This window comes from Pistacia vera, unplaced genomic scaffold, assembly GCF_008641045.1.
Source record: "Pistacia vera cultivar Batoury unplaced genomic scaffold, PisVer_v2 Contig35, whole genome shotgun sequence".
Taxonomy (NCBI): domain Eukaryota; kingdom Viridiplantae; phylum Streptophyta; class Magnoliopsida; order Sapindales; family Anacardiaceae; genus Pistacia; species Pistacia vera.
In genome coordinates, this window is record NW_022196168.1 from 330,634 (window position 1) to 351,067 (window position 20,434).

Below are 20,434 nucleotides of genomic sequence, written 5' to 3' on the forward strand. Positions count from 1 at the left end.
TCGTCGCATCGTCGAAGTCCCCTTCTCAGCCCCAATAATGGTTCCACATAAATTACATATCCCACACGATTCTTCCCCCTCCCCATTTGTCTTTGGCCGTTTTGATTTGGTGAAGTATCGCCAGACATCGGACACGACCCTCTTTGACGGTCGGGGGGGTTGGGCTATGTCCGTGCCCGTTGACTCGCAGCTCACATGTGTTTGGCTACACCTCGTCCCGGCCGAATGTGGTTGTGGAATTACAGCTGCATCCTCTGGAGGAAATGGTGAAAATGGATTGAAGGCTTCAATTTCTTCGGTGGATGGAACGTAAAACTCATTTGGGGAAGACATTATAAATTTATGATAAAATAATAAATAATTAAAATGAAAAGAAATTAAATAATAATATGAAATTATGATGATATTGAAAAATAGAAAAAAATTTGAATAATATAAATAAATTATAAATATAAATCGAATGAGAAATTGATTGGAGATTTGGAGTAGAGAGATTGAGAGAATGAAAGAATGAGAGATTGAGAGATTGGTGTGAAAAAAATTAAAGGTTTTAGGGTTATTTATAGTGTAGTTGTGGGGGGGAAAATGAAAAAAAAAACTTATATTATATAAATAATAAATGTAACCATTGGTCAGTTACCGTTGGCAGCCAACGGTTAATTTTTTTTTTAATAAATTTTATAAAATTTCATTTTAGTCCTTGAATTTATACTTATTTTAGGGGGTTTAAATAATTTTACAAATGATTAAATTGATAAAAGACAAAAAAAGTTTGGGCCCAAGCCCGGGCCTTGGAGGATGGCCCATTGGAGGGCCCGGAACGGGACCAGGCCTCCTAGGACCGGTTTTTGGAGCTGGGCTTTTGGGCCCGGTCCCAAACGCCCAGCTCTAGTTATAGCTTTGGAATGTCAATACAATGCACCTATATTATTATTATTATTATAGATCCAATAATTTTTATTAATTATTAATTATAGATGGAGAATTAAATACAAACCCAACGTGTCAAGATGGAATAATTCTACGACCCCAAAATGAGTTCTAAAATGTATCACGTGTCAAACAACCAAGGGGGTATTCAACTTTATATATATAGATATCGATATACATAGATTTGTCAAACAAATTCATTAGCATCCATCACAATTAAATGATCTCGTGATGATTGAGTTGGTATTAAATATTATTGTTTTTTGGTTTTCATATTGAAATCGTTAGGTTACAAATAATTAATTATTTTAATAAAAAAATTAGGAATTAGATTGCAATAAATAAATTATTATTAGTTGTAATTAAAAATCCCGTATGAAGCTTGAGCTACAATTAGTATTAAATCAGTCTCCACATGAATAATAATTAACATTAATTTAAGCTCCTGGTTCGTCACAGTGGTAATATTCAAACCAGATAGCTACATTATATTAATTAAATTTGATTAGATATTTGATTATTTAATGCCTAGAATGAAATTCGTTCTCATTTCAATGAACATGCACTACATTAAATACTTGGTAAAAGATTGATTAATAAAATTTAATGACTATTATTGTGCTTTCGTCTTGACATAGTTATCAACTTTGAAGCTTTTACAAATGTAATTTAACTCAACCTCTAATTATGATCATTAACAATTTTGGTTCTTTCTTTTCATGCATGTATTGTGGAAACTGAGGAGTATATAGAAAATAGCACAGCCAAAATGTATTACATAATACTTATAAACAGACAAATAGAAGTTAATAGAAACTGATACACCCCTCTAACTTACACCACCACCACCAACTGACTCACTATAAATCATATACAAAATACAATGATTCATTCCCATAAGAAATGTCCCGTAAGTTCATGAGGCACCCATGAAATGTTGATGCTATTGAAATTTCACTGCATACAATAACATCCACACAACCAAACAGATTTAACTTAGAATTTACTTATATAAAAAGCTGATTGAACGTTCAACATAAAAAATCATTCCTTAACAAAGTCCTCACCATCTACGCCACGATAAGCCTGCTGCACATCATCCCCTTTCCTGTGTTTAGATGAGCCAGTAAAGCATCGACAATTCATATCCGTATATGATATTTAGTTGGTATCTCCCTTTTCACATAGCTATGCCTTATAAACACAAATTACAGTTCAACATCAGAAATTCTGGTTCATGCCTAGATCACCAAATCCATTTAAGCAAAAGTGTAAACAAAAACATCAATCATCAAGTAAAGCTCATAACAACAAAATCATAGTACTAACCGACGACAACTGAATTATAATATGTATCAAATCCCCACCAAAATTCAAACTAAAGATAAATTCAGCTCATAAAAACAAAGCAAAAAGGAACCGCTTCCAGCTCTACTCAATACCTTAAAAAACGAAGCTAAACTTAAATAGAAAAACCAAAAAAACAAATACCCAGGAGCTAAAATACTTACAGAGTCCCTTGTTTGCCTCCTGAGATAGAACTGTGGCACTGTGGCCCCTGCTTTGTCCACCTAATCACCACAGACACTTAATCATAAACACCCAAAAAAAAAAGACTTTGAATACCTTAATCCAAGAAAAGGGATTGGTTCATCACAGCTGATGGTACTGCGTGATAATAAATTATTCATGTTATTTAAGAACAGTTGTCCAATGGAAGAATTGCCCTTGCCAATCAAGCCAAATTTTAGTGTGCTTCTGCAAAGTAGATGAGTAGCAATCAAGGGAAATAAATTATACTCCAATCAGATAGTAAAACAAAAAAAACCAAAACGAACTTAGAAAAACTAAAAAGAATAAAAATGGTACCTGTTAGTAGAATTGATTCAAAAAGATAGGAATAAGGTGAAGTTGGCTGAGGTTGCTTAAGATCTGAGGCTCTGTTTTACGTATTGCCTTTATAGCCACTACATATGCTTGCAAGTTAGTAAGAAAATGGTCATTTAAAATGGCCTCGATCATGTCACTTTGGCAATGTCCATTTTCCTCCTCAACCCTATAATCTTTTTACACTTGCCTTTACTTCACCGATGTTATGCTCCCTTTAGTTGGGTTTGGGAAACTTCACCCAACATATTATCATGGATAGAGAACTGGATACGGCAAACAGAATGTGGATTTTGGAGGAAACCACAGGCTGCCTGCCATAAGTAACAGGGCAAGCCTCCTCAGATGAACTGTCTGACTTAAAAAATTACATTAAAGTGTATAAACCTAAAAAAGTTAGGAATAATCATGTAAAAATCTCACTTCCATGATAAGCAAGCGATGCATCTCATTCCAGCTCTCAGCAAAATGGACTTTCAAATAATCCGCTTTTCTCCACCAACCAAAACTCTCATACAAATGCAGAACCGAGATAAAAGCTGCCATTTAAAAAAAAAAAAAAAAAGAAAGCCATCAAATCACAACTAATCGTAATACAAGTGTACAACCACCATCAAAAGTCCTTTAGCTACTTAGTAAACACAAAGATGAACCCGCAAGGCTTCACAGACACGCTAATTTCCCGTAATCAAGTACAATACATAATTGGAGAAGGTAATTCGAACAAATCTTAAATCAACAAATTAGCACTACATTGTAAAATTAAAGCATCAACACTCACCAAAATAAGGAACTCTTGCAATAGTTTCCAATACAAAAAACCTAGCATAATCTCTTTCACGTACAAAGTATCAAGAATTTTTATCACCGAATCCTGAAATGATTAAGAGAGTCCATAATCAAACACCAAAAGCCTCAATAAGCATAAAAAGAAAAATCAGAGAAAATTATAATAAACCGTAAGAAAAAAAGCAAAGAAAAATTGAGAAAACTTACGGATCGTCGTCGTAACCCATTGCGGTGATGAACTGCGACAAATAGATTGTTCAAGAAAAATAAAAAAAAAGCAAGGAAAATTTGAGAAAACTTATGGATCGTCGTCGTAACCCATTGCGGTGATGAACATCGATAGATAGATTGTTCAAGAAAAAATAAGAAAAAAAGCAAAGAAAAATGGAGAAAACTTACGGATCGTCATCGTAACCCATTGCGGTGATGAACTGCGACATATAGATTGTTCTAGAAAAATGAGATAAAAAACCAAAGAAAAATTGAGAAAACTTACGGATTGAGTCTGGATCTTGATACTTCATTTAAATGTGAATACGGAGTGAAGCATTTGTACGTGAATGTGATTGGGAACGTGAAGAGTCTGTATTTATGTGAAATTAATGTGTGTGTGTGTGTGTGTGTGTGTGTGTGTGTGTGTGTGTGTGTGTATATATATATATATATAGTAATTAATTTTATTAGTATAAAGAGATTATAACTTAATAGAGATATAGTTAAAAAAAAAATTATTTCATAATTCATGTTTTAGTAGTATAATATTAGAATTTCAATTCATGTTTTAATGATATTAGAGTTTCAATTCAGCACTTCAATTGCCTACTTTTGAAATGGATAGAAGATCGTGTTTTAAAACCAACAAAAATAATCATCTTTGATAGAATTGTAAATACAGTTGCTGCATGGCAATTGATGTGAAGCTACAAACAATTGCCAATTGTTTAAAACATTACAAAATTAGGACCCTCGATGTCGATGAATTACAAGTTACAAATGAAGTGGATAAGGAGAATCATTGTAGAATTGAGTGATCAAATTTGACAACTTTACTACACTAATTGAATTAATATTAATGTCTTCCTTAATCATCCAAATGAGTAACAAGTTGTGTATGCTTTAAGAAAATAAGAAATCATTTCTACAATTAAACAAGAAGAGAAATGAAATAATTATGAGGATGATAGTACAGAAATACAAAAAGTTTCATGTCAAGAAACTCTAAACATGTTTGAGAAGCTAAAAATGTTTTGGCTTTAACAAGAAAATACTCATGCTAGTGAGTAATGTACCTGCAAGTTAAAAGATATGGTGACAACTCTAAAGCATAAATTATCGTCTTAAACAACTTTAAATAAATATTTTATTTCATCTTAAACCTTTAATGTAACATACTATATATATTTTTGTAATATACAAATAATTATTACTATGTAGAGTCAACTTTCCTTAAGACGGGAATTAGAAAAATTATAACTTATTACAATGTAAAATTTATTCTTATTTATAACTATCTCAAATTGGGAATATAATTTTTTATGACTATGTAGAGTTTATTCATATATAGAGTATCACTATAGAGAGGTTTTACTGTATGTATAGAGGTAGTTATTTTATTTAGAACTTTGGAATACCAATGCAACAATTAATATATGTCTACCTGTCAAACAACTCAGCTTTATATAGATATATATAGATAGATATATGTACTTCTTATTAATGCACATCTTTGAAATGTCAATGCAATGAACCTGTATTATTATTATTAATTATTAATGCAGATCCCCTTTCTTTAATTAATTAATAATTATAGATTGAGCAATAAATACCAACCCAACGTGTCAAGATAGAGTAATTTGATTGGTTTTTTAATCCAATGTGTCAAAATAGAGCAATTCTAGAGCTTCTAAAATGTACCACGTGTCAATCAACCCATATGGGTATTCAACTTTATATATAAAATACCATATATATATAGGTGATGTATTTGGTCTTTTGTAATTACTTGATTAAGTGGTTGTGGGTAGTTCCTCCGTAGAGATAGATCCCCGATATTGTATTTGTCTCTTGTTCTAGTGAAGTAAATATTTATGTGTTATGTCCTATGGATGTAGACATATTGTTGAACCACATAAATCTTGTGTTTCTTCTCTATTTCTTCTTTATTGTTCCTTCGTTGAGTATTCAAATAAAAACTATTGGTTGTGTGTTTGACCAAATATTCCGTAACACTTTCTTCCCTCAACTTAAATAGTATTGAAGAGACAAGAGATTAAGTTGGTTTATGCAAAATGGACTATTATTTATACATAATCTCACCAGCAACTGTTTCAGTAACACTCAATTAAATTATAACTCACAATTATTTGGGTCATGTTTAATAGAGAAGAATGTTGAAATGAAATGACACACTTTCTACATTGATAAGCTCTATATATATACAATATTGAGATCAGATATCCTAAGACTAAGTTAGATAATATCCTAGGACTAATTCAAATATATTTGAATATTTTCACTGTGAATGATAGCTCAACTAACTAAGACTAAGTCGGTGTTAATCACAAGGAGATCTCTAATGATCTCTATTATGCCCCCTCAAGATGGAGCTTGAGAAAAGAGTACAATCTTGAACTTGAGAGATAAAAACCGAGCCCTTGGAAGAGGCTTGGTAAGGGCATCTACAAGTTGATCTTCAGAAGAGACATGCGTCACACGAAGTGATCCATTTTGGACCTAATCCCAAATGAAATGAAAATCAATTGTGACATGCTTCATACGTGAATGAAACACAGGATTTGAGCAAAGTTGAGTCGTCCCAATATTATCACAATAAATCACCAGACAATGAGCAAGCTTAACAGCAAGATCATTCAAAAGATAACATACCCAGTTGAGCTTTGCAGTAGTGGAAGCAACCGAACGATACTTAGCTTTAGTGGATGAGCGAGCAACTGTGTGTTGCTTCTTAGAACTCCATGAAATTGGAGTTCTTTCAAGATACACCAAATAAGCACTTGTAGAGGAGAAGTCGTCCTTGTTGTCGGCCCAATCAGAATAAAAAAAAGGCATTTAATGGCAAAGTTGAATCACGATAAAGTTGCAAGCCATCATTCATCGTACCACAAAGATGACATAAGAGACGTTTGAAAAAGACCCAATGTTTAGTTGTCGGCTGATGCATCTATTAAGAGAGCTTATTAACCGCAAAGGCAATGTCAGGTCGTGTAAGTAAAAAATATTGGAGACTACCAACTACAGCTCAATACTCAGTAGGATTAGACAAGGAAGAACCAAAGTTTAGTATAAGAGAAGGACTGGTCAGCATAGGCGTGAGAATTGATTTTGCATCTATCATATTTGTTCGAGCTAGAATATCCAAGATGTAATGTCGTTGAGAAAGAAGCAAGCCATGCTTATTTGGAACAACTTCCACACCTAAGAAATTAGAAAGCAACCTGAGATCCTTGAGAGAAAACCGGTGAGCAAGAAGAGTCACAAATCGATTGACTAACTCATCATTATCTCCAATGATAATTAAGTCATCAACATAAATGAGGAGACACGTGATGTGGCCTTCAATGTTAAGTACAAAAAGAGATGTATCAGCATGAGAATTCTTGAAACCAGATTCAATAAGAAATGTGCAAAGTTCATGATACCAAGTGTGAGGAGCTTGCTTGAGCCCACAAATGGCTTTCTGAAGTTGACAAACATAAGAAGGATGATATGGATCAACAAAACTTGGTGGTTGAGTCATATATATAACTTCTAAGAGATGCCTTTGGAGAAAGGCATTGTTGATATCTAGTTGCTGAAGAGACCACCCATGACTTACAGCAAGTGTAAGAACAACACAAATAGTTATGGGTTTGACCATGAGACTAAAAGTGTTATGATAGTCAACTCCCAGATATTGATGAAAGCCTTTTGCAACTAAGCAAGCTTTAAACATGTTAATGGAACTGTCAGAATTACGCTTAGTTCAAAAAATCCACTTACAACTAATAACATTGTGACGAGAGTCAAGAGGTACTAGCTCCTCGGTTCCATTGGAAACAAAAGCATCATATTCTTTAGACATGGCCCGACGCCATTTTGGATCTTTGAGTGCATGGCTCACAATGGTTGGTTCCAGGTCATTGGATAGGGAGAGTTGTGTATTGAGATTTAACTTTTGGATTGGTTTATGAATGTTATTTCTAGCTCAGGTGGTCATAGAGTGAATAGGAGGTGGTTGGGGTGTTAGTGGGTTATTGGCTCGTTGGAAGTAGGTTGAGTCTGAGTAGAGGTTGTAGTTGGTGAAGAGTCGACCAAGGTGGTTATGGATGGAACGGCACAATGGGGCGGCTAGGCAGCTTCAACTTTAGATGGCATAATGAGTGGTGATATCACAATAGTAGAAGGAATTTTAATCGGTGGTGGAATCCAAGTGATAATGGTATTGGGTTGAGGACGAGAGAATTGACTAAAGAGAGATGTGAAGGGAAAAATTGACTCAATAAACTTGACATGCTATGACACATAGATTTTAGAAATTGATGGGTCTAGACATAAGTAAGCACTATGGGTTAAGGAATACCCAAGAAAGACACAAGGTGTGGAACATGATTCTATTTTGTGAGAGGTATAGGGTCTGAGCCAAGGGTAACATAGACAACCAAAGACTCGTAGTTTGAAATAATTTGGAGCATTGTGAAAAATTCTTTCATAGGGAGAGGAGAGATTTAGTGTGGGAGTAGGCATGCGATTAATGAGATAAATGATAGTGGTAAAGGCATGAGACCAACAAATTAGAGGGAGAGAAGCATGAGTGAGTAAAGTGAGACCGATTTCGACAATGTGAAGATGACATCATTCAGAAAAAACCATTGTGCTTAGGTGTGTGAGGTGGAGTAGTGAGATGAGATATACCATTAGTGGCAAGAAAACTGGCAAGAGTGGTATATTCTCCACCATTATCAGAGTAAAGTGTAGTGATATTTTTGTTGAAGTGTTTTTCCACTATGGATTTAAAGCTGATGAATATATCTTTGACTTCAGATTTGTGTTTGAGAGGATAAAGGCATAATACTTAGTGAAATTTTCAATAAAAAAGACATGGTATTTAAATCCATCATATGAAATAACCGAGGAAGTCCAGACATCGGAGAAAATGATTTCAAATAGCTAAGAGGAGACAAGAGTGGATTGGGAAAAGGACAATTTATGACTTTGATTGCAATGACATACATTACATGAAAATTCAAATGACATGGAAGAAGATAAACTTAAGTGATAGCTAGAAACAATATGCTTTAAAGTTGGAAAAGAAGAATGTCTTAATCTATGATGCCACTCAGATGAGGTGGTTTTAATACTAGAAAAACCAAGCAAAGGTGTGGATACCAGCCACTCATAATCACCATCTTAAGTGTGTCCCTTCAACAATGTTGCCCTGATGTGAAGTTCCTTCATAAAAAATGAAGATGGTAAGAATTCAATTAAAACATTATTTGAGTTACAAAATTCAGAGATTGATATCAAATTCTTTTTCATGCTTAGTACACAAAGAACATTATTTAAGGTAAAAGTTGTTTGAGGAGTTTTAAGAGAAATGGAACCAGTATGAGTGATAGAAAGATCCGAGCCATCTCTGATCATGATGTCGTCGGTGTCGATGTATGGTGCATGAAGTGATAGGATGCTCAAATTGGAAGTGATATGGTGAGAAGCACCACTATCCAAGAGCCACGACGGAGTGTTGGTAGGATTGGCAGCAAATTGAGCTTGTGGCTGCCATGATTGTGTGGTGGTAGTTGACGAATTGGAGTTGTTGGACGATTGAATTAGTACTAAGCAGAAAGATGGACATTTCTTTATAGTGTGACCTCGAGTCCTGCAAATTTGACAAAGACCAAGATATGGATAAAGGGGAGGACGATCTCCCTGAGTTGAATTTGGCCCAGCGTTTATCAACGCGAGAGGGTGATTGGCAAAGTTGGCCGACAGACGCCAACTCATGGTGTTGTTACCTGAGTTAGACGACAGGTTCCAACCTGTGGAGGTGCGAGTTGCCGGATTAACTGTAGCTGGGAAATAGGATGGCTCATGTTTTGCTTCGTGAAGGGATGCCTCAAAATTGAGTAATTTCTCATGGAGTTCGTCAAAGGCAATGGGAGTATCTCTGGCTTGAATGGTGCACACCAACTCCTTGTAATCATCGCCGAGGTCATCTAGAATTTTCTAAGTGAGATCTTCAGTGTCAATCGAAGCTCCGAGGAGAGTGAGTTCATCTGCGCAAGCTTTGATAGTTTGAAGAAATTTGGTGATGTCGTGTGGTCCCTTGGTAAACTTCTTGAATTGGCTTTTACTTGTTTGATACATCCACGAGAGGCTTTGCATATGTATTAGCTAGGATTATCCAGGCTTCCCAAAAGGTTTTGGGTTGAGCAACGAATGGAATTATAGTTGGAGATAGAGAGTCGTTGATGGCATTGCGAATCAGTTGGTCTTGTCGAATCTAGATAGTATAGTCTAGATTTGGTGTGGTGGTGTCATTTTGGGTGGTGGTGCTACTGGACATGGTTTTGAACCATCAATATAACCGAGAAGGTCATAACCAATGAAGAGAGTGTGGAACTGTACCTTCCAAGAAACGTAGTTGTTGCTTGTAAGTTTGAGAGGAACTTGAGTTGCAATGTTGATGTTGATGAGTGTTTTGTGGGAGTCATTGGTGTTGTGAATGGTGGTAGAGGCTGAGGGATTGCTGCTGGTAATGTTTGTTGTCATTCTAACAGCTGGAGATGATGAAAAAGAGTGGTTGAAAACTAGAAGTGATTAGACTGAACTAGGCAACAAGAAAATGGCGAAAAACTAAAAAAAATCAGTGGAGGAATCAGACCAGTTAGCTTTGATACCATAACAGAGAAGAAGGTTGAAATGAAATGGCACACTTTCTTCATTGATAAGCTCCGTATATATACAACATTGAGATCAGATATCCTAAGACTAAGTCGAATAATATCCTAGGACTAATTCAAATATATTTGAATATTTACACTTTGAATGATAGTTCAACTAACTAAGATTAAGTCAGTGTTAATCACAAAGAGATTTCTAATGATCTCCATTAATGTTTATTTTTTTGGAATTGTATTGGAACGGAAAGGGAAATGGAAATTGATACATATTCAAATAATGAATCAAGAATGGAATGCAATATGATTCTATTGTTTATTTATAAGATGAAATAATGAGGAATGGAATCAAATGTGTAGATAGTGAACAAAAGTACCCTCACCATTAAAGTATTTCATAAAAGTTAAAACTTATTATTATATTTTTAAATAAAAAACCTAATTATGAAAATAACATTAAATAACTAATTATGTAAATAATAATATAAAATTTTAATACTATATTTGAATTTTTTATTTTTTACCTCACAATAGTTATTCTAACTAAAAAATCAAAATTTAGTGGCTAGTCAACATTGGTCAACAACCATCAATGGCAGTCAATAGCCTGGCCAATGCTAGTCAATAGTGGTCAACGGCTTGGCCAATGCCGATCAATAGTGGTCAATGGCCGGTAAAATTCGATTAATGGTAGTCAACAGCGGTTAATGACCATTCAACATTGGTCAATGATGATCAACTCCAGTCAACTATTCATCTCATGCCAACATTTACATAATCCTATTTTAATAATCACTAAATTATAAACTAATAAACGTACTAATAAAAAACTTTAAAATATAAAATAGAAATTTAAATTCAAAATAGGGTAAAAAAAGTAAATTCATTGGATTCCCTACCTTAAGAACGAGAATTCCTTACAAAATTTTGAGGAATGATTTCCTATGTTGTTTTGAAATTGATTATGCATGGGATTCCAATTCTATACTCAATTCCAATAGGTAAAGAAGGAAATTAGGAGTCCTAATTCCATTGTCTTGTTTATTCTTAGAAGTAAACATGGCCTTAGCTTATAATTATAAGTCTTATTAATCAAAATAAAGATAAAGAATTGTTTTGAAAATAAATAATTATATATATCTAAAAATAAATAATAAAACATGTCAAAATATCTAAAAGTAAAGAATTATAGATATTTAAAAATAAATATTAAAAAAACTTGCCGTTATTCAGGATCAAACACGGTCATCCACGTGAAAGGCAGAAATACTGATCACTATATATACTTAGGCATAAGCGGGTTCGAGTACCCGACCCAATCCCTTGGAACTGGACCCAAACCCAGACCCGACGGTTCCTAGGATTTAGGAACTGGAACTGGAAGCGGTGGTCAGCTTCGATTCCTAAATTCCTGGAAGCGCAATTTGTACCATAGGTTCCGAGTCTAGGTACCCGACACTGTTCACATAAAATTACAATACACCCCTCATGTTTGCAAAAATAACAAATGCACCCCCAACTATTTATAGAAATTATAAATACATCCTAGATACCCATCGGTTCCACGCTGGGATCCAAACCTTCATTTCGGTTTTGGTTCTCGATTCTTGGTCTGGTTTTTGAAATGGTGGAATCTGACCTAAACCCGCATAGTTTCTTTTCCACCAAATTTGGAACCGAAACCTACACCCTGAGTACCCATCAATTCTGGTTCTACCCTAAAAATTTGCTCACCCCTAACTATACTAGAACAACTTGTTAATTTAATTTATACTTAATTGTAATTAACTTAAGAATTAGTGTTATGAAAAATAACAATACATCATAGGCATACGTTTCTTTTTCAGTATATTATTTGTTTTCTTTTAATATACTTATTTTAATGTTTTGGTTTCTCTTATATAAAATACATAGGGTAGATTATTTACTTACAAAACTCCATGCCATTACTCAACCAAAATAATTATCCTTATTATGATAAATTGAAGATGAAGTTTTGATAAAGGTTTTCATATCCAAGTGCTAGACTCAAACACAATTAAACTTCAGTTTGAACCAGGGGTGCCGGGTGTGCCCATTAAATTGTGCTCTGTTTAGGCTTTTTAAAAACAATTTCATGCCTTGTTAACATGTAAACATGAAACAAATATACGGGAGCAATTATATGACAAATAGGTAGAAAATTTCATAATAAGCAAAAGAATGGCTATCTAATTTTTATTTTATTTTTTATTGTATCCGAATTAATGATTCATTATCTTTACTGTGTTCTTTGAGAAAGTTTTTAGTACAACGGTGATATGAAATCAGCAATACAATAAACTAACACGTCACTAATAAATTTAGAAAGTACAAATTATATTTAATGTTATAGATAAATGAGAAAAAAAAAATTAACTGATAATTTAAAATTCTTTTTCAATGCTTCTTTATAGCCTTATTTGTTATTTATTGGGAGAATGGATGAAGCATGCTATTTTATATTTATGGGTTGTCACGTTTAATTCCAAATCTGAGAGGAGATCAGGATGATGACCCAAAGTTTAATTGCCCCATGCGTTGGGAGTTGGCGTGGACTTAAAGTCAACACGTATGTGGAAAATAGACCAGAAGACCAGTAATCCCTACTTGGGGCGATTTTTCTTGTGGACATGTGAGTAACGACGATGCTCAAGAACCATCCCAGAAGACTTTGGCCATTGAAATTGTAGTGTGAATGGGACCCAGTAGTTGGAAAATCAAATATTTTAATCTCTACTGCTGCTTTTGAAGATCCAAGTTACAAGTTAAGAAGATCATTTAAGAAAAAAATACTCGAGGCTGTGGCGACAATAGTTAATTTAGACTGAGTTATCATGAACTATGATGATCATTTCTCCGACCTCGGTCCAGCTCCACCTACAAAAAACAATTACTTCAGGGCATATCCCCTCATTTTCTTCATTATAGTTTTTGTGTCTTCTACCATAATTCTCTCTCTAATTTTTGGGTACTTTTTTCTCCTTAAGCGCAAGAATAAAAAAGCTGAACTCCAGATGATATCAACCAGTTACGAAGATGTGTTCAAAATATGGAATTATGATGGTAGAATTCTGTTTGAGGACATAATTAAAGCAACTGAGGATTTTGACATCAAGTATTGCATTGGCACCGGAGGTTATGGCAGCGTTTACAAAGCAGAGTTATCTGGTGGCAAAGTAGTTGCTGTGAAGAAACTTCACCGTTCAGAGTTATGTTTCTTCAACAATTTCCAAAATGAGTCTCATTTACTGTCTCAAATACGACATCGAAACATTGTCAAACTTTATGGTTTTTGTTTGCATAGAAGATGCATGTTTTTTATTTATGAGTACATGGAGAGAGGTAGTTTGTTCTGTGTGTTGCGCAACGATGAAGAAGTTACTGAGTTGGATTGGAAGAAGAGAGTGAACATTATCAAGAGTGTGGCACATGCGTTGTCTTACTTACATCATGACTGCGTTCCACCGGTTGTTCACCGTGATATATCAAGCAACAACATTCTATTGAACTCGGAATTAGAGACATCCGTTGCTGACTTTGGTTTGGCTCGACTTCTAAATTTTGACTCATCCAATAGAACGATGATGGCTGGCACATATGGATATATAGCTCCAGGTGATTCCTTTAGGCTCTAATCATAAATTTTTCTTTAAATACTTCTTACCAGCTTCATTTTTAGTGTGCATGATCAATTGTATGAATCTCTCAAATAAGTTGTTTTAGAGATTCAATGATTGAATTTATCATTTCTCACAACATACTAAATCATTTAAGCTAAATTAAAAAGATTATATACACGTACTTTACCAATTTTTATTCCCTTTCTAATTAACATAATAATGATAATTTGTATCAAGGTTTTAAAACCTGGTCTGGGGTGAAACCCGACAAAGTGTCAAGTCTCAAGTTGACCAATTGAACCGTTTTGACCGATAGGTCAAACCGGTGATGTCAGCATGTCTAAAAGTTTGAAATATGGCAAAAAACCCCCTAAAATTTTATAAGTCCCTACAAGTTTGAAATCCTATAAAAACACCCCAAATTACATCATCGACGATGACAACCCAAGCCTAGTAGGGCCTTTTTCAAGGTTGACGACACACCCCATCACCACGAAAACTCTCCCCTCAACCTCCTGACCAAAACTCATCTCACGCCACCCTCATTCACCTCGCCAATCGTTGACAACAGAGTTGGTCGATTTTTTCAATTTTTGGTTGTTTCACTCACCGAAAATCACCTTCATCGCCACTATTCGACTCATCGACTCTTCTTCTTCAAAACCCTTAATATCCCAACCACCAATTATTCGTCGATCGTCGTTCTAATTTCTAGGGTTTGCCATGAACGGTTAAAATGGTAACCTGGCCTAGTGAAGGCCTCGGTTCCTGGTTGAATTAGTAGTGGTCCTTTCGAATTTTAGAACATTGATTTGTATATTACCAATTACTTAATCACTCTAATCAATTATGCAATCACAAATAACTATATATTACTTTTCGATTTTTAAATTAAGGAATTTTCTTGCTTCATCTAAAGTCTTTAATTTTTTTGGTAGAACTTGCCTACACCATGATTGTGACGGAGAAATGTGACGTTTATAGTTTTGGCGTTCTGATACTGGAAGTATTAATGGGCACACATCCGAGAGATCTTCTTTCATCATTATCATTTCCATCTACTCAACATCGAATGCTAATTGATCTTTTAGACCCACGTCTTCTACCACCAGTTGATAAAAAGGATGTGCAGAATATTGTGCTTGTTTCTGCTATAGCATTTGCATGCTTGCATTCTAAACCCGAATCTCGACCTACAATGCAATGTATCTGTAAAAAATTGCTTACCGGAAAACCAATGGAAAAGTCCTTTCAAGAAATTACTATATCAAAACTCGGATATTCAGAATGGTAGTTTGTTGATGAATGCGATTTTTAAGCATAGATGTAATTCAAACATGTATTCTTGACTGCTATTTTCTTTTGTTTCTAACTATCCTTTAAGGATTGTTATGGCTTGTAACTAGTTAGTGTTTATATCAATCATTTCCATCTATGCTAGTATGGTATTTTCTTTATATCATTCTTTGAACTAGTATAACAATATAAAATAGAGTTAATGACATTAATCCTCTTGAGATATGATATTATAATAAAAATTCCCTTGCAGTTTCCGAAAAAACAAAATTTCTCCTGTCGTTAATAAACTGTTAATGAGTTGGTAAAATTTATACTATTATGAGTTAGTAAATATTACCACATTGCCTTCTTAATGTTTATTTTAATACATAAAACTTAATGCTAGGGGGATTTATGTTATTTCCGAAATCTCAGAGAGATTTTTGTTATTATATCATACATTGGAGGGATTAATATCATTAACTCTATAAAATATTTGATATTTAGTTTTGCCTAATGCTTGATATTCTAAAAAATGTTGTTAAAGATTCATATGCATGAAGCGTGTATAACTCAAAGGAATTAGAATCCTCTAATGATTTGAGCTCTCTGGAACTTGTAAGGATCTTAACTCTCTTGAATTTGTAAGGATTTGTGATATAAAAATCTTTTCATTTATTTTTCATTAATATCTATTTATTTGTTAATAAAATTTAGCCTACCGATATAGTAACATTTCATATTGTTCAAGTGCTACCACAAGCCACTTATAAATCAACACCTTTTAATTTATTTAAAATGGAATAATATGAATACGGGCCAAATTGCAATTAAATATAAACATAAAGATCAAATTAAATGAATCATATGACCAGGTTTTCCCATGAAAAGCACTACGAAACTTGAAGTGGACCACACTTAGAAAGCAGCAAATCGATTTCAGAATCAACGGAAGAGACATTGGGAGTGGTTTTCATTTTTTTCCTAGCAGCAAAAAAAAATTAAAAGGATTAAAAATGGTTGAGTTTTTCCATGGATTGATTCAAAACCTGATACGTTTGCCATCAAATTTTTTAGCTTTTTAATCAGAATGTTTCCAAAAACAAATGAAACATTTCGGAAAATGGGGAGGTGGTGGTGGCGGCGGCTATGGAGATTGCGGTGGTAGTGTTTACGATGCTGACGTGGCAGTACTGGTAGTTGTGATTAATACTGATACATCTTGGTTTGGTTAATACTCTTGGTAATATCAGAACAATCATTTTTAATAAATATGACAGATCTTAATACCGTAATCAAAATCAAATATGAAAAAGAGATAATCAAAATTAAAAATAAAAATAAAAAAAGAAAGAGGGAAAAAAAAATTCGCCGTTGCCGGGGATCGAACCCGGGTCACCCGCGTGACAGGCGGGAATACTCACCACTATACTACAACGACTTGTTGATATTTTGATTGAAATCTTATTTTGATTAACTCTTTCGTTATACATTCTCCACTCTTATGAAGCAACTAAGGTTATGTTACTTGTAATTTATTAGAATTAACTTTCATTAACTTGGAAATGAGTACAAGTTTAAAATAGCGAGACATCTAGAGATTCTTTTCTTTAGTTTTTATTCTGGAAGGATAAGACTCTACCCTTGGTGGCATTTTGGTTTCTCTTCTAATATTTAAGATGAATAATGCTACAAACACTGACGCTTTGCACCGAAATGTTAAATCGAACGATGTGTCACATGAGTCAGACGAACCACGTAGCACGTTAAGTAATATTTCGTAAATGAACGACCGTCTATCAAATATGGATGGCCGTCTATAGTTTAAATTAAAAAAATTTGATAACAAAAATCATGGACGTCTGACCATATATTATGGACGGACATCCCTACTTAACAGACAAGCGACCCTATTAGATAGATGTATGTCCATTGTTTCAATTAAAAACAAAAGTAATCTCATTCTTGTACCAAAGTCTGTGAACCTTCATGGTACATGTTTCTTTACTTTATTTTTTATTATTGCAGATGGTAGACCCCTTGCCTGCATTGATGTATGCATGGTATATGTTTCTTTACTTTATTTTTTATTGCAAATGGCGGACCCTTTGACTACATTGATGTATGTAGTTCAAGTGATGAACTTCTATTTTATTTTGTGTTAGTATTTGAAAGTAAATAGAAATAGGAGTTTAGAAGAAGAAAATAGAAGGAACATTGCGGGAAAGAGGAGATTCTGTTGTAGAGTAGAGTCCCTATTTAATGGACAGAAATGGACGGGCGTCCATCTAATAAGGACGTTCGTCCATTAAGTATGGACGCTCGTTTATAATATATGGATGGGCATCCATGATTTTTGTTATCATATTTTTTTAATTTTAACTATGAACAGACATCCTTATAGGTGGACTCTCATCCAATAAAAATGGACAGTCGTTTATATTTGATGGACAATCATTCATTCACGAAATATTACTTAACGTGCTACGTGACTTATCTAACTCAGGTGACAAGTCGTTCGGTTTAACATTTCGGTGTAAAGCGTTAGTTTGCTCAACATTATTCTATTTAAGATATAGGAGAATGACATTTTTCCACCGAAGGTTTAAGGAAATGACACTTTCTCATTCACCAAATTTCAAAATGGCACTTTCTCACATTTCGTCATATTATGTTAGCATTTTCTCTTATAAAAAAGGGTAATAGGGTCAATTTACGTCAGCTGCAGAAATTAAAAATTAAAAATTTTCAATCATGGTCATGTCGCTGAATGGTTGCCACGTCTCACTGAACTTTGACTTTGAATAAAAAAAAAGAAGGGAGAACGAAGAGTTGGCTGTCTTTTCCCCCTCTTCTTGCTCTCTTGATGTAAAGCGACTGACGACTTAGGGTTTTTGGGCGTGTGATCAACAAATCTCCTCATCGTCCCCAGTAAGGATACACCATATCGACTTCTTTTCCATCTTTGGCTGACCTATAAATGACAAGGACATAGCAAAGGTAGTGGCTTTCTATTTTGGTGTCTTATTGGGCTGAGATAGTTCCTGTGTTGTTGATTGATAATGGGAGTGGTTTGAATGCAGGAAAATTCTGGTGATTGGCGACTTTGGGATGGCGACTAACAAAAAGCCAATAGTGGGTTCTTCGTGTTCTATGATACTGAAGCGACTGGGGACTCAAGGTTGGTGATTGACAACGACTAAGAAAAAAAAGGTGAGAAAGCAGCGAGTGAGAGAAAAATATTGACGACGACGACTTGAGTAATCTTTTTATGTTGTTGTTTTTGTTTTAGGTTAAGAAAAGTTCTTGCGTGTTTTTTGTTTTGTTCTTGTGTTATTTTAAACATTTGCTCTTTATGACCTATTGTACCATTACATAATGGAATTACAGAAATGAATTTTTTTGTAAAACTTCAATTTGGCAAAGTCAGATTACACTCTAATTTAAAGGAAGTGCTGTTGAATTTCATCTCATCTCCTTCATATCACAAACTAGCAGATTGATAAAGTGAAAACGATGCAGTTGCTTTAAGGATGAATAATTAGAAGGTTGGCTCTTGAATTGCTTTAGTTTTCAAGGACCAACATGTTGAGCCATAACTGTACGCGAAATTAAGAAGAATTAGTACTTGCTCCTTGAAAAAGATTAATAATAATAATAATAATGATGATGATGATGATGATGTATAAATATCAGTTGGCTTGCTGATTGTTGTAAGTTTTTTGCTGTTGATAATTGAGACAACCATATATCACCAAGATTTCATATGTTTATTCTTTCTTCTGATGCCCAACATGAGAGATCAAGATATTAATTCCAACTTTCTTATTGCAGGTTTTTTTTTTTTTCTTTAGTTTAGATTTAAAATGTTTTGGCAGATTGTTGGCCTCTATTGATAATTTGTTGTCAATGTAACTGTGATTGTAGAATCCCCATTATTGGAGGAAAGGAGTTAGATTTGTAATGGCTCTTTGTGGAGGTTACTTCTCGTGGTGGTATTGAGGAGGTCACTTAAAGCTTTTATTTTGTTCTATTCTTCTTAATAAATCTGATGTCTGATGTTTGTTCTTTGTTGTTTTGGTTGCGCACCTTGTTTTGCTTAATGAATTTTCCTTATTTAAAAGACATGGTTAAGGTATGAGTAGTTCTTATTCCACTTGTAAGAGAAAGTTTATTGTAGGATTATGGCGGCTGACATAATAAAATAGTACTTATGAGTTGTATTGATTTAGAGGCAAGCCATATGATAATGTTGTTGAGCTTGTTGGTCGTTGCTTTGATGGCCTTCTACATGTCCTTGTCTATGAGCATGATTCTGAGGGATTTTGGATCCATATTTCAAGCAGTTGGTGTTGCTGAAGAATCAAATGGTGAATCTGCTACAAGGTTGGTGTTTTTTGTTAAGTAATTAATTGCTTCAGGTTGATATGCTCACGCAGTTGGTCATTTTGAAAATTACATGGTTGCATATAAAAAATTGGTTTAGTTCTGGAGTAGTTTTACAATTCTAGCTGCTGTTTTAGGAATTCTGATGACTACACTTTTTTTTCTTGTCTCTTCTCTAGTTTCTTATGCTGATGACTACAATCCTTGGCCTCACCTGTAAAACATTTATATTCCCACATTCATATAAAAGTTCATAATATAATCAATTATAAAAATGTTAAATACTCATGGAATATTGCGGAAGTAATTTACAAACCTCTAATCATAGCAATTGTTGTTTAGTCTTCTTGCTTATGTCACTTCAGAATACAAAGTCTTCCACTTACTGCAATTTTTCAGAGCGATGGTTTTTGGGAATAAAATGAATTAATTGCGTCAAATGGGGACCTGTAAAATCTCCTTTATAAATGCAGTTGTTTTTCCATCAAAGACAACTGCCCAAGAGACACAATCGCCCATTCACTTTATATTAAAAGTGTAGGACCAATCCAATTAAAGAATTCTAATATAATTAAAATTCTAACATTCTACCATTTGGTCCAAACTTTTATTATGTAATCCACAACG

At 34.1% G+C, this 20,434-nt stretch overlaps 1 protein-coding gene, 2 long non-coding RNA genes and 1 other non-coding gene across 9 annotated transcripts; 2 read left to right on the forward strand and 2 right to left on the reverse strand.

Moving 5' to 3' along the window:
• Positions 1–1,673: 1,673 nt before the first annotated feature.
• Positions 1,674–4,200, reverse strand: LOC116139343. 4 transcript variants are annotated; one of them, XR_004129433.1, is made up of 8 exons: positions 4,103–4,200; positions 3,814–3,845; positions 3,599–3,691; positions 2,800–3,356; positions 2,557–2,688; positions 2,442–2,501; positions 1,998–2,124; positions 1,674–1,887 (listed from the first exon to the last, which is right to left on the reverse strand). It is a non-coding gene; the product is annotated as an uncharacterized LOC116139343 (long non-coding RNA). The 4 variants fall into 4 exon arrangements; XR_004129435.1 differs by having other exon boundaries at positions 4,006–4,200; XR_004129434.1 differs by having other exon boundaries at positions 2,800–3,131; positions 3,241–3,356; positions 3,814–4,200.
• A 9,121-nt stretch (positions 4,201–13,321) lies between these two features.
• Positions 13,322–15,567, forward strand: LOC116139349 (MDIS1-interacting receptor like kinase 2-like). The gene is made up of 2 exons (XM_031425028.1): positions 13,322–14,138; positions 15,082–15,567. The coding sequence occupies exons 1-2, from the start codon at positions 13,358–13,360 to the stop codon at positions 15,435–15,437; spliced, it is 1,137 nt and encodes a 378-aa protein (XP_031280888.1). The 5' UTR covers positions 13,322–13,357; the 3' UTR covers positions 15,438–15,567.
• Positions 15,568–16,790: 1,223 nt separating this feature from the next.
• Positions 16,791–16,862, reverse strand: TRNAD-GUC. The gene has a single exon. It is a non-coding gene; the product is annotated as a tRNA-Asp (tRNA).
• A 1,400-nt stretch (positions 16,863–18,262) lies between these two features.
• LOC116139345 lies at positions 18,263–19,890 on the forward strand. 3 transcript variants are annotated; one of them, XR_004129437.1, is made up of 3 exons: positions 18,263–18,421; positions 18,505–18,634; positions 19,654–19,890. It is a non-coding gene; the product is annotated as an uncharacterized LOC116139345 (long non-coding RNA). The 3 variants fall into 3 exon arrangements; XR_004129436.1 differs by lacking the exon at positions 19,654–19,890 and adding an exon at positions 19,349–19,644; XR_004129438.1 differs by lacking the exon at positions 19,654–19,890 and adding an exon at positions 19,256–19,289.
• Positions 19,891–20,434: the final 544 nt, after the last annotated feature.

Coding starts and splice junctions, on each gene's coding strand:
- LOC116139349 (XM_031425028.1), top strand. CDS start 13,358: ATGAACTATGATGATCATTTCTCCGACCTCGGTCCAGCTCCACCTACA. Junction 14,139..15,081: donor ATATGGATATATAGCTCCAG/GTGATTCCTTTA, acceptor TTTTTTTGGTAG/AACTTGCCTACACCATGATT.